A 26,389-nucleotide genomic window follows, 5' to 3' on the forward strand; every position below is an offset into this window, starting at 1 on the left:
TCTCTATCCACCGGATGTGTACCAAACTCACTAAAAATGCAGTAATAAAGCCTCTCTTGAAAAAGCCAAACCTTGACCCAGAAAATATAAAAACTATCAGCCTATATCGAATCTTCCATTCCTCTCAAATTTTTTAGAAAAGGCTGTTGCGCAGCAACTCACTGCCTTCCTGAAGACAAACAATGTATACAAAATGCTTCAGTCTGGTTTTAGACCCCATGATAGCACTGAGACTGCACTTGTGAAGGTGGTAAATGACCTTTTAATGGCATCAGACCGAGGCTCTGCATCTGTCCTTGTGCTCCTAGACCTTAGTGTTGCTTTTGATACCATCGATCACCACATTCTTTTGGAGAGATTGGAATCCCAAATTGGTCTACACGGACAAGTTCTGGCCTGTCGGAAAGATATCAGTTTGTCTCTGTGAATGGTTTGTCCTCTGACAAATCAACTGTAGATTTCGGTGTTCCTCAAGGTTCTGTTTTAGGACCACTATTGTTTTCACTATATATTTTAACTCTTGGGGATGACATTCGAAAACATAATGTTAACTTTCACTGCTATGCGGATGACACACAGCTGTACATTTCAATGAAACATGGCGAAGCCCCAAAATTGCCCTCGCTAGAAGCATGTGTTTCAGACATAAGGAAGTGGATGGCTGCAAACTTTCTACTTTTAAACTCGGACAAAACAGTGATGCTTGTTCTAGGTCCCAGGAAACAAAGAGATCTTCTGTTGAATCTGACAATTAATCTTAATGGTTGTACAGTCATCTCAAATAAAACTGAAGGACCTCAGCGTTACTCTGGACCCTGATCTCTCTTTTGAAGAACATATCAAGACTGTTTCAATGACAGCTTTTTTCCATCTACGTAACATTGCAAAAATCAGAAACTTTCTGCTTTTGTCACTTCTAGGTTAGACTACTGCAATGCTCTACTTTCCGGCTACCCGGATAAAGCACTAAATAAACTTCAGTTAGTGCTAAATACGGCTGCTAGAATCCTGACTAGAACCAAAAAAAAATATCATATTACTCCAGTGCTAGCTTCCCTACACTGGCTTCCTGTCAAGGCAAGTGCTGATTTCAAAGTTTTACTGCTAACCTGCAAAGCATTACATGGGCTTGCTCCTACCTATCTCTCTGATTTGGTCCTGCCTTACATACCTACAGGTACGTTACGGTCACAAGACGCAGGCCTCCTAATTGTCCCTAGAATTTCTAAGCAAACTGCTGGATGCAGGGCTTTCTCCTATAGAGCTCCATTTTTATGGAATGGTCTGCCTACCAATGTGAGAGACGCAAACTCGGTCTCAACCTTTAAGTATTTACTGAAGACTCATCTCTTCAGTGGGTCATATGATTGAGTGTAGTCTGGCCCAGGAGTGTGAAGGTGAATGGAAAGGCTCTGGAGCAACAAACCGCCCTTGCTGTCTCTGCCTGGCTGGTTCCCCACTTTCCACTGGGATTCTCTGCCTCTAACCCTTACTAGGGCTCTTTCATACCATCCCTAGGAGGGGTGCGTCACTTGAGTGGGTTGAGTCACTGACGTGATCTTCCTGTCTGGGTTGGCGCCCCCCCCCCCCCTTGGGTTGTGCCGTGGTGGAGATCTTTGTGGGCTATACTCAGCCTTGTCTCAGGATGGTAAATTGGTGGTTGAAGATATCCCTCTAGTGGTGTGGGGGCTGTGCTTTGGCAAAGTGGGTGGGGTTATATCCTTCCTGTTTGGCCCTGTCCGGGGGTGTCATCGGATGGGGCCACAGTGTCTCCTGACCCCTCCTGTCTCAGCCTCCAGTATTTATGCTGCAGTAGTTTATGTGTCGGGGGGCTAGGGTCAGTTTGTTCTATCTGGAGTAATTCTCCTGTCCTATCCAGTGTCCTGAGTGAATTTAAGTATGCTCTCTCTAATTCTCTCTTTCTTTCTCTCTCTCGGAGGACCTGAGCCCTAGGACCATGCCTCAGGACTACCGGGCATGATGATTCCTTGCTGTCCCCAGTCCACCTGGCCGTGCTGCTGCTCCAGTTTCAACTGTTCTGCCTGTGATTATTATTATTTGACCATGCTGGTCATTTATGAACATTTGAACATCTTGGCCATGTTCTGTTATAATCTCCACCCGGCACAGCCAGAAGAGGACTGGCCACCCCACATAGCCTGGTTCCTCTTTAGGTTTCTTCCTAGGTTTTGGCCTTTCTTGGGAGTTTTTCCTAGCCACCGTGCTTCTACCCCTGCATTGCTTGCTGTTTGGGGTTTTAGGCTGGGTTTCTGTACAGCACTTTGAGATATCAGCGGATGTACGAAGGGCTATATAAATAAATGTGATTTGATTTGATTCCTTGCTGAGCGGCCTTTCAGGTTATGTCGATATAGGACTTGTTTTACTGTGAAAATAGAACCTTTTGTGCCTGTTTCCTCCAGCATCTTCACAAGGTCCTTTGCTGCTGTTGTTCTGGGATTGATTTGCACTTTTCGCACCAAAGTACGTTCATCTCTAGGAGACAGAACGCGTCTCCTTCCTGAGCGGTATGACGGCTGCGTGGTCCCATGGTGTTTATACTTGCATACTATTGTTTGTACAGATGAACGTGGTACCTTCAGGCATTTGGAAATTGCTCCCAAGGATGAACCAGACAGTCTATAATTATTTTTCTGAGGTCTTGGCTGATTTCTTTTGATTTCCCCATGATGTCAAGCAAAGAGGCACTGCGTTTGAAGGTAGGCCTTGAAATACATCCACAGGTACACCTCCAATTGACTCAAGTGATGTCAATTAGCCTATAAAGAAGCTTCTAAAACCATGACATCATTTTCTGGAATATTTCAAGCTGTTTAAAGGCACAGTCAACTTAGTGTATGTAAACTTCTGACCCACTGGAATTGTGATACATTGAATTATAAGTGAAATAATCTGTCTGTAAACAATTGTTGGAAAAATTACTTGTGTCATGCACAAAGTAGATGTCCTAACCGACTTGCCAAAACTATAGTTTCTTAACAAGAAACTTGTGGAGTGTTTGAAAAACGAGTTTTAATGACCCCAACCTAAGTGTATGTTAACTTCCGACTTCAACTGTACATTATATAGTGATTAGAGAGTGATTAGAGAGCAGAGACTTACTCTGGACGTTGATAGACACTGTGTCTTTCTCCCAGGACACAACAGTGATGTAGGCCTCCACCGAGGCTGGGATAATGCACTTGAACACCGCCACATTGCCTCTCATGGCTTTCTGGTCCTCCACACGGACCGTGTAGGGCTCTCGTAGAACTGGAAGAGATGGGGGAAACAAGAAATGAGAGTCCTCAATGAATTGACTTTCCTTTTTCTGTTCTGGCAAATGATATGCTGTCTATATATTTTGTTTCTTTGCTTTCTTCACTGCTTTAATCACAAGCATAACAAATGTGACATCCCTGGTTAGACTCTGAACATTACCAACTGAAATGTTTAGCAGGTGGTCACTAGTCACCCAAGTGGTATACTATACCCCATTTAGTGACCAACAAGCTTCTGTTCAACATCTCCACACTGTCTGCAGCCCTAATTCCCACCTCTGTAATCAACTGTCCATTTCCATAACCACACTGGCCACTGACCACTATACTGTAGGGCTGGGATTTGCCAGGTACCTCACGATACAATATAATCACGATACTTAGGTCCCCTTAGGTGTATCACGATAGTATATATGTATTGTGATTCGATACTGTGACTTTATTGTGATATGATGTTCCTGACAGAGACAAGAGAGAGCCTTGACAAAACAAGTTTTGATCAGTAATGGAAATAAAACCGCTGAATACATGTTGGCTCACCATGTAAAAAGAAGATGGAGAACAAGCTATAGAAGGAGAGATACTGGAGTTTTGGAACAGGTACAGCAGACTAGCGCTAGATAATGTTAACTACCTAGCAATGATTTTTGGAATAATATATATATATTTTTTTTAAATAACAATTCTCACATCACTACTACTTTAGATAAACAACCCTACTGTACATTATACAGTATGCATAAACCAAGCAGATAGACCACTCACCAGCCTTAATATGGACATCTTGGCTCCTGATTTTCCCTGAGGGGTTCTCCGCTGTGCAATAGTAGGTGTTGTCATGGATGAGGTTGCTGAAGCTGGAGGGGTTGAAGTGGAAGATCTGGAGGGTGCCATTGGGGTGCACGTGGCGGATCCCGGGGACATCGTAGATTTCCTCTCCGGTGGCCAAGTACCAGCGCAGCGAGGCGGGGGGCACGCCCACGGCGGGACAGGGCACCGAGGTCCCTGTGGTGCTGGCAAACACTACCTCTTGCACAGATGCATTGACAAAATATAAGCTGGAACGTAGATCTTCACTGAAAACTGAAAAGAAAACAGAGCAGAGCAGGGAATGTTAGTCATTGGTAGTGTTTAGGTTTTTTGCTGCCCATCTTCTCATCTAACGTCCAGCCTTTTGCCACCTTTGATTTTTATATACTGTATATCCCTTATCTTGATCAATGTGAAGAAAAAACACTGAGCCTTTTTACGTTTTTGGATCATTTTGTTCTGAAATATATTCTCTATCCCCTTACTTGGAGGGGTATTTTTATGGGAGTTGTTTCACAATGTAACATTTTGAGTGAAATAATCAACCGATGAATGGCCAGAAGAACCAGTCTCCATCTTAACAATGGAGGCCATTTTGCAATATTTCTAAACTAAAACATCTGAATGCCTCGTCAGCAGAGCTCCACTATGCATTTATCTCTAAGACTTCTTATGTTGTATTTCCCTTTGAGTCTGTGGTGCTGTAATGGTGTTGTGCTCTGACTGCATGGCCAAAGTGCTATTTTCAACTGCAGTGAGGAGGAATGGAGAAAGGAGAGTTGTTCAGTATTAAGAGGCATTTCAGAGGAGCCGAGGGAGAGGAGAGGAACTTGGGAGGGCCAGCATAGCACCAGACCTGATTACAAACACAGTGCATAATGGGAAACTGGGGCTGGAGGGCTGCTTGTGGAGGGCTGAGCCACGACCCCGCTAAGAAATGTGGCGTGTGTGCAGGTGGATGTTGCTACTCCCTCCCACCCAACCCAATACTGAACCAATTCTTTATGAGCTGGTAAGGTGTACTGTGTAGGCAGGCACCAAGGCTTCTGGGAAATCAAATATACTAGGCAAGCACTCCATGTAACCTAGTGTGTCTGCCTTATTGTTAACATGGGCTTTTGGGTGAGTTCTCCTAAATCCTGCTTCTTAAAATGGCTGTCATTTAGTTATATAGATTATTATTGGATATGAAAAAAAACAGTTGAGAACCATTACCAACCCTGTCCTTTTTTCTTAATAGCAAATAGATTGGAATTGCTTTTGTGTGTTTGTCATCTCATCACAGTTTGTAGCAACTTAATTATGTAAAAAGTATTTTTCCAGACTATTCCCACAACCTGTCTTGTCACTGTAAACAGCCTACCTGTTGGTGTGTGATCCTACACTCCCTGTCCTGTCACAACCTAACACTAAAGCATGTACTTTGTGATGTACTCAAAGGTGCTCTATTATAGAGTACCCAACCTGCCTCATTCCCTGCCCTGTCACAACCCTGCCTGCCTCATTCCCTGCCCTGTCACTACCCAGCATGCCTCATTCCCTGCCCTGTTTTTACCCAGCCTGCCTCATTCCCTGCCCTGTCACAACCCAGCCTTCCTCATTCCCTGCCCTGTCACTACCCAGCCTGCCTTATTCACTGCCCTGTCTTTACCCAGCTTGCCTTATTCACTGCCCTGTCTCTACCCAGCCTGCCTCATTCACTGCCCTGTCTCTACCCAGCCTGCCTCATTCACTGCCCTGTCACTACCTAGCCTGCCTCATTCACTGCCCTGTCTTTACCCAGCTTGCCTCATTCACTGCCCTGTCTCTACCCAGCCTGCCTCATTCACTGCCCTGTCACTACCCAGCCTGCCTCATTCACTGCCCTGTCTCTACCCAGCCTGCCTACATGCCTGCATGTGCTGCCAATCCCCCTCCTCTGGGAACAAACATTTTAGTGCTTCATCAATACCTAACAAGGGCTCCATCTACCACAACCTGCTTCCACGTTGTCTGGTATAGCATATACAAATACTTCCATAATATACATGTATATTGCATTTAAACACTCACTTCACACATACCAAAATGCACAGGATTTCCAACTATTTGTACCTCAAACTTACAGACATCTAAATTTGATGGCATGTGTTGTCATCAGTCAGGGTTGTTTTAGTTTCTAAATGGAGACATCCATAAGCATGGAATGGCGAAGGGAAGTGCATGACTGCTCCATTCTTATGGATCGGCTAACAGGAAATCGTCAGACCCCAACATTAACAGTTCAATAGATTGTCTGTTTGGGAGCACACACACAACCAAGATTCACATGTTTGATTGATGAGTGGTCTGAAAAGCATGGTGTAGTAACTCCAACTGTGTGTGTGTACGTGTGTGTGTGTGTGTGCGTGTGCATGTGCATGTGTGTGTGTGGTTGCGTGCATGTGTGAGTGTGAGTGTGTGTGTCCTACTGTATTTACCCCTGTGGTTAACACACAGATCAATAGCTCTCAGACCAGCTAGGCAGCTGCAGGTGGCTCATCATAGTATTAATAAATGCTAAGAGTTAGCCTGAAGCTCTCATAAATATAAATACAACCAGCTCCATCATCAGCCATTACAGAGGGAATGGATGAACAATGAGTGGATTCCTCTTAGCAAGGCAAAGACAGGGTTGAGAGACAGTCAGAATACAGGTTCCATAAGGTGTGTAGCTCATGTTTGGAGAAGAGGGCCAGCCTCCTCTGTTGTACTTTGCAGGTTCTAAATGCCAACAAAGAGCCATCAAAGCTGAGCTCTGTGTGTGTTTGAAAGGTGAAAAATGAAGAAAGGCTGCCTCATGACTAATTTTGTCTCAATCTGCCTTTTCACATACTCATTAAAAATGTAGCCCCCGTTTCTGGACGGCTGAATCCTTAAAACAGTGAAGCCGTGACGGACGAATGCAGGCGCTGCCAGAGCCCAGAACCCAATGTAGGAGAGCAGAGATATACTTTAGAGAGCATTTTCAAGGAAAACAGTGAGGTATAGTGGAGAGAGAGAGAGAGAGAGAGAGAGAGAGAGAGAGAGATTGAAAGCACTCAGTCAATAAGATACAGGCAGTTACTAGCAGAGAGAGAAAGAGGTTCTCCCACTTGCTCTGTCTCTGCAGCTCTCCACTGCTCTCTCCAGAAAATGACCACTCCTCCTTTTTCTTCTTCACTCTCTCTCTCTTTCCCTTCCCTCTCCATCCCACTCTCTCCTTTTCTCCCCTCCTTTCTTTCCATCTCCCCTCTCCATCCCACTCTCTCTCATCTCCTCTTCGCCCCTCCTTTCTCTCTCTCCCTTCCCTCTCCATCCCACTCTCTCCTCTCCTCTTCTCCCCTCCTTTCTCTCTCTCTCCATCCCACTCTCTCTACTCCCCTCCTTTCTCTCCTCATTTCCACTCCATCCCACTCTCTCTCCTCTCCTTTCTCTCTCCCTTTCCTCTCCATCCCACTCTCTCTCCTCTCTTCTTCTCCCCTCCTTTCCTCACCATCCCACTCTCCCTCCTTTCTCTCTCCCCTCCTTTCTCTCTCCCTTTCCTCTCCATCCCACTATCCTCTCCTCCCCTCCGTTCCCTCTCCCTTTCCTCTCCATCCCACTCCCCTCTCCTCCCCTCCTTTCTCTCTCCCCTCCTTTCTCTCTCCCTTTCCTCTCCATCCCACTACCCTCTTCTCCCCTCCTTTCCCTCTCCACCCCACTCTCTCTCCTCCCCTCCTTTCTCTCGCCCTTCCCTCACCATCCTACTCTCTCTCCTCCCCTCCTTTCTCTCTCCCTTTCCTCTCCATCCCTCTCTCCTCTTCTCCCCCTTTCTCTCTCCCTTTCCTCACCATCCCTCTCTTCTCTTCTCCCCCTTTCTCTCTCCCTTTCCTCTCCATCCCTCTCTCCTCTTCTCCCCCTTTCTCTCTCCCTTTCCTCTCCATCCCTCTCTCCTCTTCTCCCCCTTTCTCTCTCCCTTTCCTCTCCATCTCTCTCTCCTCTTCTCCCCTCATTTCCTCTCCATCCCACTTTCCTATCCTCTTCTCCCCTCATTTCGCTCTCCTTTTCCTTTCCATCCCACTCTCCTCTTCTCCCCTCCTTTATCTCTCTCTTTCCTCACCATCCCACTCTCTCTCCTCTTCTCTCCTCCTTTCTCTCTCCCTTTCCTCTCCATCCCTCTCTCCTCTTCTCCCCTCCTTTCTCTCTCCCTTTCCTCTCCATCCCACTTTCCTATCCTCTTCTCCCCTCATTTCGCTCTCCTTTTCCTCTCCATCCCACTCTCCTCTTCTCCCCTCCTTTATCTCTCCCTTTCCTCACCATCCCACTCTCTCTCCTCTTCTCCCCTCCTTTCTCTCTCCCTTTCATCTCCATCCCACTCTCATATCCTCTTCTCCCCTCCTTTCTCTCTCCCTTTCCTCTCCATCCCACTCTCCTCTCCTCCCCTCCTTTCTCTCTCCCTTTCCTCTCCATCCCACTCCTCTCTCCTCCTTTCTCTCTCCCTTTCCTCTCCATCCCACTATCCTCTCCTCCCCTCCTTTCTCTCTCCCTTTCCTCACCATCCCACTATCCTCTCCTCCCCTCCTTTCTCTCTCCCTTTCCTCTCCATCCCACTCCCCTCTCCTCCTTTCTCTCTCCCTTTCCTCTCCATCCCACTCCCCTCTCCTCCTTTCTCTCTCCCTTTCCTCTCCATCCCACTCCCCTCTCCTCCTTTCTCTCTCCCTTTCCTCTCCATCCCACTCTCCTCTCTTCTCCCCTCCTTTCTCTCTCCCCTCCTTTCTCTCCCTTTCCTCACCATCCCACTCTCCTCTCCTCCCCTCCTTTCTCACTCCCTTTCCTCACCATCCCACACTCTCCTCTTCTCCCCTCCTTTCTCTCTCCTCCCCTCCTTTCTCTCTCGCTTTCCTCACCAACCCACTCTCTCTCCTCTCCTCTCCCCTCCTTTCCCTCTCCCTTTCCTCTCCATCCCACTCTCCTCTCCTCTCCCCTCCTTTCCCTCTCCCTTTCCTCTCCATCCCACTCTCTCTCCTCTCCCCTCCTTTCCCTCTCCCTTTCCTCTCCATCCCACTCTCTCTCCTCTCCCCTCCTTTCCCTCTCCCTTTCCTCTCCATCCCACTCTCTCTCCTCTCCCCTCCTTTCCCTCTCACTTTCCTCTCCATCCCACTCTCTCTCATCTTCTCCCCTCATTTCTCTCTCCCTTTCCTCTCCATCCCACTCTCCTCTCCTCTTCTCCCCTCATTTCTCTCTCCATTTCCTTACCATCCCACTCTCTCTCCTCTTGTCCCCTCCTTTCTCTCTCCCTTTTCCTCTCCATCCCACTCTCTCTCATCTCGTCCCCTCCTTTCTCTCTCCCTTTCCTCTCCATCCTACTCTCTCCTCCCCTCCTTTCCTCTCCATCCCACTCTCTCCTCTTCTCTCCTCCTCGCGCTCCCTTTCCTCTCCATCTCTCTCTCCTCTTCTCTCCTCCTCGCGCTCCCTTTCTCTCTCCTCCTCGCGCTCCCTTTCTCTCTCCATCTCTCTCTCTCTCTCTCTCTCTCTCCATCCCACTCTCTCCTCTCCTCTTCTCCCCTCCATTCTCTCCCTTTCCTCTCCATCCTACTCTCTCCTCCCCTCCTTTCCTCTCCATCCCACTCTCTCCTCTTCTCTCCTCCTCGCGCTCTCTCTCTCTCTCTCTCTCTCTCTCTCTCTCTCCTCTCCATCCCACTCTCTCCTCTCCTCTTCTCCCCTCCCTTCCGTTTCTCGGTAACATTCAGCTTCTTCATGGTCACCTGACCCTGTCTCTCACATCCAGACTTTCTCAGCCCGTACAGAGCAGGGGGACGCAGGTGCAGGAAAACAAACAACAAATAACAAGACAGCGCATCTCTCTCACACAGAGAGTAGAGTACACATTACGGCCTGGCCAAAATGGCCATTTATTATCTCCTCCTGGACCTCCATGAATGCCCACACTGACTCACAGCCCAAATGACTGGAGTTAGACAGTGGATAACATGGAAATACACAGAAGATTAGCAAACTGCAATCGCAATCACACTGCACACTGCCCTATCCCATCTGGACAAGAAGAATAACTATGTAAGAATGCTGTTCATTGAATACAGCTCAGCATTCAACACCATAGTACCCTCCAAGCTCATCATCAAGCTGGAGGCCCTGGGCCTCAACCCCGCCCTGTGCAATTGGGTCCTGGACTTTGACGGACCGCCCCCAGGTGGTGAAGGTAGGAAACAACATCTCCAACTTGCTGACCCTCAACATTGGGGCCCCACAAGGGAGCGTGCTCAGCCCCCTCCTGCACCCACAACTGCGTGGCCATGCAAGCCTCCAACTCAATCATCAAGTTCGCGCACGACAACAGTATTGGGCTTGATTACCAACAACGACGAGACAGACTGCAGAGAGGTGGTGAGGGCACTTGGAGTGTGGTGTCAGGAAAACAACCACTCATTCAACGTCAACAAAACAAAGGAGATGAACTTGGACTTCAGGAAACAGCAGAGGGAACACCCCCCTATCCCCATCGAAGGGACAGCAGTGGAAAAAGTGGAAAGTTTTAAGTTCCTCGGCGTACACATCAACGACAAACTGAAATGGTCCACCCACACAGACAATGTGGTGAAGAAGGCGCAACAGTGCCTCTTCTACCTCAGGAGGCTGAAGAAATGTGGCTTGTCATCCCAAACCCTGACTAACTTGCACAGATCAACAAATCAAGAGCATCCTGCCCGGCAACTGCTCTGCCTTCAACCGCAAGGCTCTCCAGAGGGTGGTGCGGTCTGCACAACGCATCACTTGGGGCAAACTACCTGCCCTCCATGACACCTATAGCACCCAATGTCCCAGGAAGGCAAAAAAGATCATTAAAGACAACAACCGAGCCACTGCCTGTTCACACCGCTACCATCCAGAAGGCGAGGTCAGTACAGGTGCATCAAAGCTGGGACTGAGAGACTGAAGAACGGCTGCTATTTCAAGGCCATCAGACTGCTAAACAGCAATCACTAACTCAGAGAGGCTGCTGCCTACATGGAGACCCAATGACTGGCTACTTTAACAAATGGATCACTAGTCACTTTAAATAATGGCACATATCTTACATTACTCATATCATATGTACTGTATCTTATACCATCTATTGCACCTTGCCTATGCCGCTCGGCCATCGCTCATCCATATATTTATGTCTACATATTCTCATTCACCCCATTAGATTTGTGTATATAATAAGGTAGTTGTGGAATTGTTAGATTACTTGTTAGATATTACTGCACTGTCGGAACTAGAAGCACAAGCATTTCGCTACACAATAACATCTGCTCAACATGTGTATGTGACCAATAAAATTTGAATACATTATACATTACATTCTATGTGATAGATACAGTCTGGGGACTTGTATGCACTCATGTTCAAGTTATCTTCATTGTCCCAATAGGGAAATGTGTTGTGCAGTCAGGGTTAAACCATAAAAAACGGTGACAACCATACAACCTCTATATACACATAACATGAAGCAATGAGATGGATAAAAGGTGCAATCATTGTGCAATTTAAATACATTTCACTTCATATGCAGATTCAGAAAGTTTATGGTCTGTGGGATAAAAGCGTTCCTGTATCTGTTGCTATTGGGCTTGGGAAGTCTCAAACGATAACCTGAGGAGAGAAGCGCAAAAATGGTCAAGCAGGGGTTGATCAGGACAGTCTAGGATACTGTTCTCTCTCCTCACCACTTGCTTTCGGAATGTCACCGAGAGCTGAGCCTGTTGCACTCCGTTATCACCACTTCGCGCTCTGCTGTCGTGTAAAACATTACCACAACCACACACAGCATAAAATGCAGAGCCGTCTCTTATGACCAAGCTGTCTTCAGCTGTCTTATTAACTGAATGACCTAGTCAAACTGAGGTGAATCGACAGACTGTTAGGAGCAAAAACGACCATGTGTGTGTGGGTGGTGCTGGCCGTGTACTTCTGGAGGGTGGCTGTGTGAAGAATCATCTCATTAACAGCCGTGATAAAACAGTCAGATCACATGAAATAAACATTGCTGCCTGACTGAAGTATAGACAGTTGCTTAACAGAGTATCAGCTATACTTCTGAGAATCTATTGATAATACTGAGAGGAGAAAAGCAAGGGAAAGCTCAAAACAAGGCCGAGGGAATCTTAAAAAGACAGATGAAAGATTCATGTGTATCCTATCAATACACATCCATCAGCCTGGGCCAGACTACAGATGTCTGTCTGTCTTTCTGTCTGTGTGTCTGTGTGTCTGTTTGGTCTGAAAGGCTACTATAGACTTACTCAATCTCTGCTGTTATCTGTTTTGGATCTTATACAGGCGTTTTGGATCTTGTACATCCACCACAATTAGGCTATGGGATTATATGGGAATGAAGGTGTGTTTGATGATGTGCCTGTGAGCTAGGCCTATTGCCACGTCCAGACATTTTCCTCCATTTCTCCCCAAACAAATGGACTGAATGTTAGGTACAAACATTTCTTGTTAACCCTGTGCTATAGCTAATCCCAAACATTATGCCTTACTTTATTAGGCCTGTATAAGAGCACAAACCAGGGCACGGGTGGGCAAACAATACAATATAATTATAGAGATACTCAAAATACCAACATGTGAGAAATACTGTACTTTATTCATGTTTCAATGGAACCAACCAAAATCATTCGAGTATTTAATACAAAATTAATGTTTCATAATTATTGGCACTACTCATTTAGTACTTCGTGAAACCACCTCTGGCAAGGATAACAGCATGGTCTTGTTGTTAGGCAAGGTTAAGGAACACATTTGGAGGGATTTTGGACCATTCCTCTATGTAGATCCTTTCAAGATCCTTCACATTCTTGGGTTTGCGCTTATCAGCAGCCCTCTTCAACTCAGCCCACAGGTTTTCCATTGGATTGAGGTCCAGCGACTGAGATGGCCATGGGAGAACCTTGATTTTGTTGTCACAGAACCATTTCTGTGTGGATCTTGAGGTATGTTTTGGGTAATTGTCTTGTTGGAAAGTCCATATATGGCCAAGTCCCAGCCTTCTGGCAGAGGCAACCAGATTGTCAGCCAAAATTGCCTGATACTTGGTAGAATTCATTATGCCATCAATCTTAACCAGTGCCCTTGGACCTCTGGAATTAAAACAGCCCCAAAACATCACTGACCCCCCTCCATATTTCACCGTGGGTATGAGGTGCCTCTCCTTGTATGCATCTCTGTTTCAACGCCAAATGTTCCGATGCTGTATCTGACCAAAACGTTCAATTTTGGTCTCATCTGACCAGACCACCTTCTTCCAGTCATAATTTAAATGACGTTTGGCAAACTCCAAGTGCTTGCATCTGTGTCTTGGGGTCAGAAAGGGCTTTCTTCTGGCAACCCTTCCAAAGAGCCTGTGGATGTGGAGGTGGTGTCTGATGGTGCTTTTTGAAACCTGGTGACCCCGAGACCCCACCAAGGCCTGCAATTATTTCACAGTGTTTCTTGGGGATTTTGTTGCTTCTCTCACCATCCTCCTCCCTGTCCTGGGGGGCAAAATGCATTTGTGTCCTCTACCCGTGAGGTTTACAACTGTTCCATATTTTCTAATAATTGTCCTGACAGTGCTCAGTGGTATATTCTATCGTTTGTGTATCTTTTTGTAGCCATTACCAGATTTATGAAGGTCTATGACCATCTGTCTCTTTTGAACTGCTAGTTCTTTTGTTTTCTTCATGGTGTTTGATGACAGCAGGATATTGCATGTGTGTTACCTCATTTTAATACCCTAGTGAAACAGGAAGTGATGTAATGGCTCAATATAGATCCTTAAGACTTAGATAAACTTAAATTAGTGGAATTTAATTTGTGGTTTAATTTTGGTAGATGTTATTTACAATAATCTTTAAGGGTGCCATTAATTGTGAAACCTTGATTTGGAGGACATTGATTTTTAATTAAATCAATAACTTATTTTGGTTGGTTCCATTGAAACATTAATCAAGTACAGTACTTCTCACATGTTGTTATTTTGAGTTGATCTGTATAATTATATTGCTTATATTTGTTTAAGCATTGTTTGTGCATTGCCAGTAATTTTGGAGCCCACTGTAGTTGACAGTGCATGTCAGAGCAAAAACCAAGCCGTGAGGTCGAAGGAATCATCCGTAGAGCTCTGAGACAGGATTGTGTTGATGCACAGGTCTGGGAAAGGGTACCAAAAAATTGTCTGCTGCATTGAAGGTCCCCAAGAACACAGTGGCCTCCATCATTCTTAAATGGAAGAAGTTTGGAACCACCAAAGCTCTTCCTAGAGCTGGCCGCCCGACCAAACTGAGCAATCGGGGGAGAAGGGCTTTTATCAGGTAGTTGACCAAGAACCAAGTTCCTCTGTGGAGATTGGAAAATATTCCAGAAGGAAAACCAGCACTCCACCAATCAGGCCTTTATGGTAGACTGGCCAGACGGAAGCGAGTCCTCAGTAAAAAGTACATGACAGCCAGCTTGGAGTTTGCCAAAAGGCACAACAAGATTCTCTGGTCTGATGAAACAAAGATTGAACTCTTTGGCCTAATTGCCAAGCGTCACGTCTGCCTGACACCTGGCACCATCTCTACGGTGAAGCATGGTGGTGGCAGCATCATGCTGTGGGGATGTTTTTCAATGGCAGGGACTGAGAGTTGAGTTTATTTTATTTTTACAGGGACAGTGCACATTAATCAACGTTTCAGTAAAAGTGCCGGTTTTAGCCAGACGGCTAATTTTCAACCGCAGTCCCTGGGCAGGTTATTAAAAACAATTACAATATTGACAATAGCATCATAGGACAAGCAAGACATAGCATACAGACAGAGCAACATAGGACAAGCAAGACGTAGCATACAGACATAGCAACATAGAACAAAAAGCAGCAAGACAAAATTCATAAAAGCAACAAAGTGTTTCCACACCTCACAAGCTACAGACACCAGACATGGAAAGCGGCACACACAGCTAGGGACCATGTTCACAAATCTGATTGTGAGACTAGTCAGAATCGAGGCAAAGATGAACGCACCAAAGCACAGAGAGATCCTTGATGAAAGCGCTCTGGAGCAGGTTAGGACCTCAAACTGGGGCAAAGGTTCACCTTCCAACGGGACAACAACCCTAAGCACACAGCCAAGATAATTCAGGAGTGGCTTCGGGACAAATCTCTGAATGTCCGTGAGTGGCCCAGCCCGAGCCTGGACTTGAAACCGACCGTCTCTCTGGAGAGACCTGAAAATAGCTGTGCAGCAATGCTCCCCATCATGGACGTTACCCTGGCGTCCGAGCTGGGCATACCCTCTCAACCCCTCTCCATTCCCATGGGTGTTAGAGCAGTGGACGAGTGCTCTATAGACCAGGTCACCCACCAGATGACCCCCGTCAACCTACGAGGGTCGGGGAACCACAGCGAGACAATCCAATTCCTGCTGGTGGAGTCTCCGCAGGTTCCCGTGGTATTGGGATTCTCTTGGCTCCAGCGACACAATCCCTCGCTTGACTGGGCTACTGGTGCCATCGTGGGCTGGAGCCCGTCCAGACACATTCATTGCCTGAAGTCAGCTCTGCCTGGAAATTGCACCGGACCTCTCTGCCAACTCTGCAGAGAACCAGGACCTCCGGGAGGGGTTCAGTAAGGCCCGGGCCACTTCGATTCCGCAGCACCGACTGGTATCCAAGAAGGTCAAGTCTGAGGCACTAGCACGCCGCTATACTGCCGCGGCTACACCCCCGGAAGCCGAGACATATCACCCCCGGAAGCCGCTCCAAGATCATTAGCCCCTCTGCTGTTCGTCCTCTTTTGCCCCATACCCTCTATATTTGTCCTACATTTTGTGTGTCTAGAGTCAAAACCATGTCTGACTGGCCCTTGTCTTCTGTTTCTAGGCCCATTTCTCCCACCCGTGTCATCGATGGTCAGACAGCGTACAAAGTGAGACGCCGCCTGAGGATTTGACCACAGGGCAGGGGTTTCCAGTACAGGTTGACTGGGAGGGTTATGGCCCGGAGGAGAGGTGCTGGGTTCCCGCTAAAGACATCCGGACCTGGCCCTCATCGCCGACTTTCGCCGCCGGCATCCTAGTCAACCAGGTATCCGCGTAGGTGGATGCCAGGTGGCGCCCCTAGAGGTGGAGGGTACTGTCATGCCCTGATCTGTTTCACCTGTCCTTGTACTTGTGTCCACCCCCTCCAGGTGTCGCCCATCTTCCCCACTTATCCCCTGGGTATTTATACCTGTGTTTTCTGTCTGTCTTGGCCAGTTCGTCTTGTTTGTTCAAGCCAACCAGCATTTTGTCTCAGCTCCTGTTTTTCCTCAGTCTCTCTTTTTCTCGTCCTCCTGGCCACTGTGCCTGTCCCTGACACTGATCCTTCCTGCCATCCTGTACCTTTGCTCCACCTCTGGATTACCGACCTCTGCCTGACCTGACTCTGAGCCTGCCTGCCATCCTGTACCTTGGCCTCTACTCTGGATTATCAACCCCTGCCTGCCTTGACCTGTCGCTTGTCTGCCCTTGTTGTTACAATAAACATTGCTACTTCACACAGTCTGCACTTGGGTCTGCACTTGGGTCTCGATTCCTGATAATAGGCCTACTCAGATGTGTGAGTTTATGGGTGTTTTGCCAGGTGTTTTTCTATTGGCCATAAGTTTACTGTTTTTCGACCAAATAAAATGGTTGACAAAAATATATTTTTTCATGGCATTTGTATGTTTTGTTAAGCGCATTATTTGCACTTCAAAATTACATTGAGAATTTTAAGATTTGCTTTTGAAATGTTCTAAATATTATCGGCGCTAATCCCAGAAATGTCCAGAGCAAAGGATCCGAAATGAATTTCAACTCCCTAAAAAAGTGCTTAAAATTCTAAGCACTGGAAATAATGAATATGAATTGAAAAAGTATATTATGTAGTTTCTTGCAATAGCCCTCTGACTCTTAAGAACATTTCTCTCAAAACTGTGATTCCTAAGATTCTGTCAACTCGGTCAGATTTGTCTAAAAGTTCATCATGAATGAGCAGAGTCAGCTACACCATAAGGATTTCATTAGGTTTGAGAGTCATAAAGCAAAACATTGCCACTTTGTATACCACTTGAATGAAGAAGAAATGTAATTTTTGTAAAATGCTGAAATATCTGATAGAATGGTTGTTTTTTTGCATTATTTTTTTTGCATGAATAATTTAAATGTTTTACATTGTTTCTATTCAACATGTATTTTTAGAGTATTTGTTGTCAACTCGGTCAGGGGCTTGTCAACTCCGTGCACTGTTGGCTAACAGGATCGTCAAGATCGCTTTTTTTGTTGTCAATATTTTGAAATAAGATTTTAGTCACTGTTCTGCAACATATTTTTTTATTTTACTACGCAAGTCAGTTAAGAACAAATACTTATTTTTAATGACGGCCTAGGAACAGTGGGTTAATTGCCTTGTTCAGGAGCAGAACAACAGATTTTTACCTTGTCATCTCAAGGATTGTTACGTCCGTCATTGAATGAGTGAGACCAAAGTGCAGCGTGGAAAGTGTTCATGATAATTTAATAATGAAACACAGACAAAACAACAAAATACAAACAAATGTAAAGTTCTGCAGGGCTAGACAGCGACTGTGCAAAAACAAGATCCCACAAACAGTGGAAAACAGGCTGCCTAAGTATGACTCCCAGTCAGAGACAATGAAAGACAGCTGCCTCTGATTGGGAACCAAACCCGGCCAACAAAGAAATAGAAAACTAGAATGCCCACCCAAATCACACCCTGACCTAACCAGATAGAGAAATGAACAGGCTCACTAAGGTCAGGGCGTGACAGGGATTCGATCTTGCAACCTTTCCGTTATAAGTCCACCACTCTAACCACTAGGCTACCTGCTGCCCCACATGCTTAAACTATTGATGTATTTACTGTGCTAGATCTAAGCGATAATGTTGGCTTTATAATTGTTGTTTAATGTTCTGAATGTAGAAAAACATGCAAAAATGCTAACAAACGTTTGCCCTTGAGCATTATATAGCGCTATAAAATAAAAATACGTTTGGAGATTTGTAATACATATTGGAATAATCTAATGTTAGAATTAAACAAACAAGGCCTTCAAACACTCATGTGGAATCAAACACCCTTTACCCAGTACTTTGTTGAAGCACCTTTGGCAGCGATTACAGCATCGAGTCTTCATGTGTATGATGCTACAAGCTTGGCACAACTGTATTTGGGGAGTTTCTCCCATTCTTCTCAGCAGATCATCTCAAGCTCTGTGAGGTTGTATGGGGAGCATGGCTACACAGCTATTTTCAGGTCTCTCTCCAGAGAGACGGTTGGATTCAGGTCTGACCTCTGGCTGGGCCACTCAAGGACATTCAGAGACTTGTCCCGAAGTCACTCCTGTGTTGTCTTTGGCTGTTAGCTTAGGGTTGTTGTCCTGTTGGAAGGTGAACCTTTGCCCCAGTTTGAGGTCCTGAGTGCTCTGGGGCAGGTTTTCATCAAGGATCTCTCTGTACTTTGCTCCGTTCATCTTTGCCTTGATCCTGACCATTCTCTCAGTCCCTGCCGCTGAAAAACATCCCCATGTGAAAAGTCTGATCTTTACATACATTTTCATTGGTTCCGGTTCTAGATGTAAATGAATCAATGCAATAGCCAGGGAAGAGCCAGGTTTGACATGAGGAGGAAAAACACTTTATTACTGTAAAGCTTCTAGGTCAACACAACCACTGAACACACACAATCCCCCTAACCTTACTATGTCTACTAGAGATGCATCAGGAGACACACATGCACACAAGCACGCACCTATGTACGCATGCACGCACAACCAATGGTTCAATTTTATGCCCTGACACATTCAGAAAAACTCAAATCTCTACTAACCTTCTCTTCATTAGCCTCCTGTATCAACGTTTAAGGCCTCTACTTTCCTCTATCTCTCTCTCTCCCTCCTCTCTCTCTCTCTCTCGCATGCACACACACACGCACACACACACTCACGCACACACACATACACAACCAAAAGTCACACATACTGTACACCATCCACTGACCTCAGTCATCCCCACAGACACCTCTCTAAAAGCCCCAACACACTCAGTGACCTGTACCGTCAATCAACATAATTTCCCCATGAGCCAAACCACAAAGAACAAAAAAAGTGATACCGTTCAATAATGAATCCAACACATATATAATGAATGGGGCTTTTGTATTTCCCTCTATCAGCAAAGATGAGGGGTCTAAGGGTGTGGCTGGTTTGGCTGTTGGGTTTGGAAGAGGGATTTCTCTTGGTGTGAAATAATGTATGACACTGTAGTTGTGTCACACTCCCTGTTGTTGGAGAAGGCCCATAGCGAAGGCTCTGATTCTGGATTGCCGGGGACTCTAATGCTCCCTCCCAGTCCTGTCCACTCAGGTCTGGCTTTGAGTGCTTCCTGTCTGTTACACTGCTAGAGGCCTACCTGCCTAACAGTTCAAGTGCACGCACCATCACACACTCCTCCAGTCAAGGTGAATGTGTGTGTGCTGTAGGGCTATCCAGCTAGTGGAGCTGAATGAACATATTTGGTGGTGTAAATCTACAATCAACATTTTCTTGCTCTAATCAACAATAGAGATAATAATGTGAAACAATCATGTTGAATCTACCATCTCCTCATGCTGACTAGGAGAGGAGATTTTCATTGTACGGAACACTTAAAACTCTCTCTGTCTCTCATGTGAAGATCAACGGCTGCTCAATCAGCCCCAGTGAAACGTGTCCAGGAACAGTGTGTAACTGCCCATCACCGACTGCTGCTTTCAAAACCACCTAGGCGATTTATTTAAGTAAATGTAGGAACATAACTGACCGAGCTTACAGCTCTGTGCATGTGTTTACCTCCACTAAACAACACCCATCCAACAGATGACAGCCAAGCTCCTAAATGTTCCTAATTTCAGCCTCCCGAATTCTTAATAGTGTCCTTCATATTCACAAGTGTGTGCAACAATGGTACAGTATCTCACCATCCCTTGACCTTCATACAGTTATCTAACAACTGGCCATATTATGTCCATTCCTAAGACTAGGCTGTCGGAGTGATAGTGGGTGTAGCATTGTTGGTTTGCTGTTAGCCATTACAGCATGGCCATGCTTGTTGAGGACAGAGCAGGGCAAAGCTCTGTCTGTGTGTCTGTGGTGTGGTCCGGTCCGGTGCTGGGCTGCCTTCCCCAGTGGCAGACAGTGACTGTGGTACACTGACAGGCCATGTCAGGGCTCAGGATTGTAGCTGCAGGTAATTAAGGCAGAGCACCTCGGGAGAAGAGAGGTAGGAGGGGGTGGGGTGGGAACGGAGGGGACGGGAGGGTGTGGAATAGGGGTGTGTGGGAGGGGTAGGATAGGATGGGGGCATGTGACAGTGAGAAAGCACACTCCCACACCCCCTTCCCTCTCCTGCCCCTAGGGCTTACATGACAAGAGGCGCATGGCTACAGCCCAGGAACGAAAAGGCCCACGCCAGCCTGCCGCTGCTGCTGCAGACTGACTCCCCGGCTCACAATTTGCTCTCATGAATAATACTAAGAAGCATGCTTAGTGGCACTGTGCTCAAGCGCTATGTAAAACCAATGATATCCTCCTCTGATGTGGATCCTCCTGAGGATGCGCAATGAGATGAGGGTCGTTCTCACACTTTCTCTGGGTTAGTTGGTGCATCTGAATGCTCATTTACATGAGCAGGGAAAAGGAGTGACGAGGGAGGAGATCCTGAGAGTATGCCTGGGAAATCTTAATCATTTACAGCACTGAGACACTGATGTCTGAATCACAGAGAGGAGAGAGAGGGAAAGAGAGAGGAGAGAAATGGGGTAGAGATTGAGCGAGAGCGAGGGGAAAGAGAGGAAGCGGGAGGAGAGAAGAGAGAGAGTGGGGGAGAGCTGGCATGATGAGGAAACAGAGAAACTCTGTTTACTAATGGCTAAACGAGCTCCCTCTACTGCCGTTATAAAGCACATAAACACACACAAACTCATATGACGAAACGTTTATAACATTTCCTTTATAATCCCTTTATAATGCTTTGACTGACAACATTTGGAATGACAAGTGGTGTAAAGTTCTGAAATAAAAATACTTTACAGTACTACTTAAGTCGTTTTGGGGGGGTATTTGTACTTTACTTTAATATTTATATTTTTGACAACTTTTACTTTTACTTCACTACATCCCTAAAGAAAATAATGTACGTTTTACTCCGTACATTTTCCTGAAACCTAAAGGTAGTCGTTACATTTCAAAAGCTAAGCAGGACAGGAATGGTTGGTCATCCCTATTGCCTCTGATCTGTACTCAAACGCTTCGGCTGAAATAGCCAAACCCACAAATTTGAAGGGGTGTCCACATACTTTTGTATACATAGTGTATATAACTTTCAAAATACAGAAATACAGTCAGTATTTTAGGGTGCGGTAATAAGGAGACCAATAATGGTTGCAATTGAAATCAGAAGTGCAGGTCAATTTAGCGCTATTGATTGTTTAACGAGACATCAGCTGGCGATAATCTAGTCTCAATAGCCCCCTTGTTATTTGATTATATTCTAATAGACTACATTCTGTTGGCCACCCATTAGCCTATCCATTGTCACATAATGGAAGATATGAAAACCGATAAAAGGCTACCCTACAGTTTTTGTTTCCCTGGCTGAGTTAATAGGCTGGTTTTGGCTATCAGTTGATAGACAGATGTAGGCCTACTGTAGAACAATAAACTTTCCTCCAGTGTGGATGCTCACCAACGTTTTATAGCTTGTTTCTGTTTTAACCCTGTAAACAAGCGGAATTCATGTGTAAAAAATAAACGTTCATCTGTAAATCAAAGGCAGTGGGCTGGATTCTAACTCATGCCGACTCTGGCATATGTGTTGGGGTCAGTGGCTGTAACTGCAAAACCACACAGTCACGGAGCCAAATTTTTGTATTTATTCTGCCTTCAAAATAAACTCAGCAAAAAAAGAAACGTCCCTTATTCAGGACCCTGTCTTTCAAAGATCACTCGTAAAAATCGAAATAACTTCACAGATCTTCATTGTAAAGGGTTTAAACACTGTTTCCCATGCTTGTTCAATGAACCATAAACAATTAATAACTTCTTATGGTTACAGGGGCACTATTGAGTAGCTTGGATGAAAGGTGTCCAGAAGTGCCCAGAGTAAACGGCCTGCTCCTCGGTCTCAGTTGCTAATATATGCATATTATTATTAGTATTGGATAGAAAACACTCTGAAGTTTCTGAAACTGTTTGAATGATGTCTGTGAGTATAACATAACTCATATGGCAGGCAAGAACCTGAGAAGAAAACCAAACAGGAAGTGAGAAATCTGAGGTTGGTATATTTTCAAACCATTCCCTATTGAAATCCCTTTGCGATATGAATGAAGATTCAGATTCCCAGGGCTTCCACTAGATGTCAACTGTCTATAGAAATTTGAATGAGGCTTCTACTGTGTAGTGGGACTGAATAAGAGGGGAATGAGTCAGACTACTGGCAGAGAGCATACCGCATGATATCTTCCTGCGCTCCATTCCTCCTCAAGACACAAAGGAATTCTCCTTTGAAGATTTATGATAAAAACATCCTAATGATTGATTCTGTACTTAGTTTGAAATGTTTCTTCGACCTGTAATATAACCTTTTGAAGTTTTTGTCTGAGAAAATGGTCGACCAGCACCAGCGTTTGGATAGGTGTACCAAACACGAAAACAAAAGTAGCTAATTGGACATAAATAACGGACATTATCGAACAAATCAAGCATTTATTGTGGACCTGGGATTCCTGGGAGTGCATTCTGATGAAGATCATCAAAGCTAAGGAATATTTAGCATGTAATTTATGGTTTATGTTGACTACAACATGGCAGATAATTTGACTATTGTTCTGAGTGCCGTCTCAGATGATTGCATGGTTTGCTTTTTTCGTCAATTAAAAAAAAAAATCTGACAGAGCGGTTGCATTAAGGAGAGGTATATCTATAATTCCATGTGTATAACTTGTATTATCATCTACATTTAATGAGTATTTCTGTTGAATCGATGTGGCTATGCAAAATCATTGGATGTTTTTGGAACTAGTGAATGTAACGCGCCAATGTAAACTCAGATTTTTTAAATATAAATATGAACTGTATCAAACAAAACATACATGTATTGTGTAACATGAAGTCCTATGAGTGTCATCTGATGAAGATCATCAAAGGTTAGTGATTAATTTGATCTCTATTTGTGCTTTTTGTGACTCCTCTCTTTGGCTGGAAAAATGGCTGCGTTTATTGTGGTTTGGTGGTGACCTAACATAATCGTTTGTGGTGCTTTCGCTGAAAAGCATATTTGAAATCGGGCACTCTGGTGGGATTAACAACAAGACTACCTTTGAAACGGTATAAGATACATGTATGTTTGAGGAATTTTAATTATGAGATTTCTGTTGTTTTGAATTTGGCACCCTGCATTATTCCGTTAACAGGATTGCAGCCCAAAGAGGTTTTTAATGAACATGCACCCGCGGAATGGTCATTAATTAAGACACTAACAGCAATGTAGGTATGGTACTGCATTGAAGTTTATAATTTATTTGCCGTTAGTCAGCACCTCCACACAAACTAATATTTCTGGGTGTGCCAGCTCATGTTTTTATACTGCATTGTATACAAACACCGCTTCCAGCAGCCCCCTGGCGGCAATTCTAAATATTTCTTCAGATATTTCCTCCTGTGACGAAAGGGGTCATAATTAAGATCCGACATCTGTACACAACACTGCCCCCACGGATGCACAAGGAATGATACATCTCCAAGAACTTCGAATGTCAGCGCATAGTACAAGCAGCCACCCCATTTGTGACAGAAAATTATATTGCAACACTGTCCTACGCTCCGAATATTGCGTCTCTGTACTGCTTTAAGAACATCCACATGGCATCAAGACTTCTGCTGCTGTGTGACACGTGCTTGATAAAGGGCAAGCAGTTGACAGAGAATCACAGTAAACATCTGAACATTGACTATTAATGGTTGATTAGTATCGGGAGGACACATGCCCTTTCCATATCTGTAGGGTTGCATGAAGAAAATGCTTGGTGTTACTGTATACAGTGCCTTCTGAAAGTATTCAGACCCCTTGACCTTTTCCACATTTTGTTCCATAAGAGCCTTATTCTAAAATGGATATAATAAAAAAAATGTCCTCAGCAATCTACACACAATACCCCATAATGGCAAAGCAAAAACAGGTTTTAAGGCTGAAAAACAGAAATACTTATTCAGACCCTTTGCTATTAGCTCAGGTGCATCCTGTTTCCATCGATCATCCTTGAGATGTTTCTACAACCTGTCAGTAAAAGGCACATGACAGCCCGCTTGGAGTTTGCAAAAGGCAACAAAAGACTCTCAGACCATGAGAAACAAGATTCTCTGGTCTGATGAACTCTTTGGCCTGAATGCGAAGCGTCACGTCTGGAGGAAACCTGGAACCATCCCTACGGTGAAGCATGGTGGTGGGAGCATCATGCTGTGGGGATGTTTTTCAGGGGCGGGGACTGGGAGACTAATCCGGATAGAGTGAAAGATGAACGGAGTACAGAGAGATCCTTGATGAAAACCTGCTCCAGAGCGCTCTGGACCTCAGACTAGGATGAAGGTTCACCTTCCAAAAGGACAACATCTCTAAAGAGACCTGAAAATAGCTGTGCAGCAACTTTCCCCATATACCCTGACAGAGCTTGAAAGGATCTGAAGGGATAAATGGGAGAAACTCCCCAAATACAGGTGTGCCAAGCTAGCGTCATTCCAAAGAAGACTTAAGGCTGTAATCGCTTCCAAAGGTGCTTCAACAAAGTACTGAGTAAAGGGTCTGAATACTAATGTAAATATTTGCTGGGGTTAAAAGGGATTGTGGGTCAGATGACTAGACATCACAGCCTTCCATCCCGCTCACAGCCATTCCCTGATGTTTCATAAAACATGCCCTTCACTCTCCCCCTCTCTCTATCTATACCTCCCTCCCTCATTCTCTCTTTCACCCCCTCTCCATTTGCCTCACAGGCAGGGCTTTTCCATCTTGGGTAAGCCTACTGCAGTGGAGTCCTATAATACCACAGTGGGGCAGTGGGAGACAGAGTCAGGTAACCCAGAGAACACCCCAAATGTTGCCCAACAGGAGGGTTGTAGAGGACACTAGGGGGCACGCAGGACACTGTCCTCATCAGTCAGTTTTAAAGTTAACTTCCTGCAATTCTACACATTTACACATTTGCCATGGGGTGGAGAGAAGATTTTGCAATTTCATAACTAAGGGTGGAGGCAAATGTTTGAAGTTTTTAATATGATAACTGATGATCAATGGGTCCCACCACGGTCGGTAATTCGTCTATGCTTACTACATGTTTAGATAGCTGGCCGCTAGACTAATTTACCAATCTAAAAACAATTAGCTGACATGGGCTAATTTAGTGACTGCTGATGCACAAACACCTTGCACCTTGTGTTTTCGATTATTCTAACTCTCAACAGTAAGTTAAGACCCCGACTGAGTTCCCCCCCCCCCCCCCCCCAAATATATATAATTGGTCCGAGAGCCTACAAAAGGGCCCATCCCTGCTATAAATCATTGTGACGGACACATGGCCAACTGAGGGTACACAAGACAGGCAGGAAAACCCCTAGGACAATGATCATACCAACCTGCATTCAGGCTATACTGTACTCTACTCACTGCACAAATAGGCTACGCTAACATTTTTTAACACTACAATTATGATACACATTAAGCCCAAATAAATGTGGGTTAACTTTTATAAAGAAACACAATCTAAAGTGACACATCATATTTTATTTCCTAAAAATAGCATTTGTTTATCTTTTTTTTTTATCTTTATGGTGTGTCTCAGTCATTCTCTGGTCATCCCTCCCTTCCTCCGTCACGTCTGCTTGCCTAGTGACTGAGAACGTTAGCTCTGCAAAGCCAGGCAGCCAAGCGGACGTAAATGTATTCGCAACGTTTAGTGCTCAGGATTAATCAAATTATAATTTAATCATCTGATCAAACAGTAATTAGCATAATCACTTCTGGGGAAGGCCTGATAACGCAGAGACTGAAACAGAATGGACCTGGGGCTAGCAAAACTTTAATGAGACATTTGTAGAGAATCTTTGAAAATGGCTATAGAAATTGTGCCGATATTTGAATACAAATCAGGGCTTGTCGGATATGCCTCAAACTCATCCAATAGTCAGCCGAGCAGCTAACAATTAAAGACACTGGCTT

General features: G+C 45.1%; 2 protein-coding genes across 2 annotated transcripts in view; both read right to left on the reverse strand.

The window, feature by feature from the left end:
- The window catches only part of LOC115135869 (cell adhesion molecule DSCAM-like), a 134,245-nt gene extending 130,986 nt beyond the window's left edge, over positions 1–3,259 (reverse strand). The window contains exon 1 of the mRNA XM_029671022.2: positions 3,124–3,259. Coding sequence (XP_029526882.2) covers positions 3,124–3,229 — 106 coding nt within the window. The 5' untranslated portion in view covers positions 3,230–3,259. The remainder of the gene's footprint in view (positions 1–3,123) is intronic.
- A 588-nt stretch (positions 3,260–3,847) lies between these two features.
- Positions 3,848–26,389, reverse strand: part of LOC135573720 (cell adhesion molecule DSCAM-like) — a 37,633-nt gene continuing 15,091 nt past the window's right edge. The window contains exons 2-3 of the mRNA XM_065023372.1: positions 4,047–4,364; positions 3,848–3,864 (exon numbers count right to left, since the gene is read on the reverse strand). Of these exons, the coding sequence (XP_064879444.1) occupies positions 3,848–3,864; positions 4,047–4,364 (335 nt within the window). The remainder of the gene's footprint in view (positions 3,865–4,046; positions 4,365–26,389) is intronic.

Source organism: Oncorhynchus nerka, linkage group LG10 (genome assembly GCF_034236695.1).
Source record: "Oncorhynchus nerka isolate Pitt River linkage group LG10, Oner_Uvic_2.0, whole genome shotgun sequence".
Taxonomy (NCBI): domain Eukaryota; kingdom Metazoa; phylum Chordata; class Actinopteri; order Salmoniformes; family Salmonidae; genus Oncorhynchus; species Oncorhynchus nerka.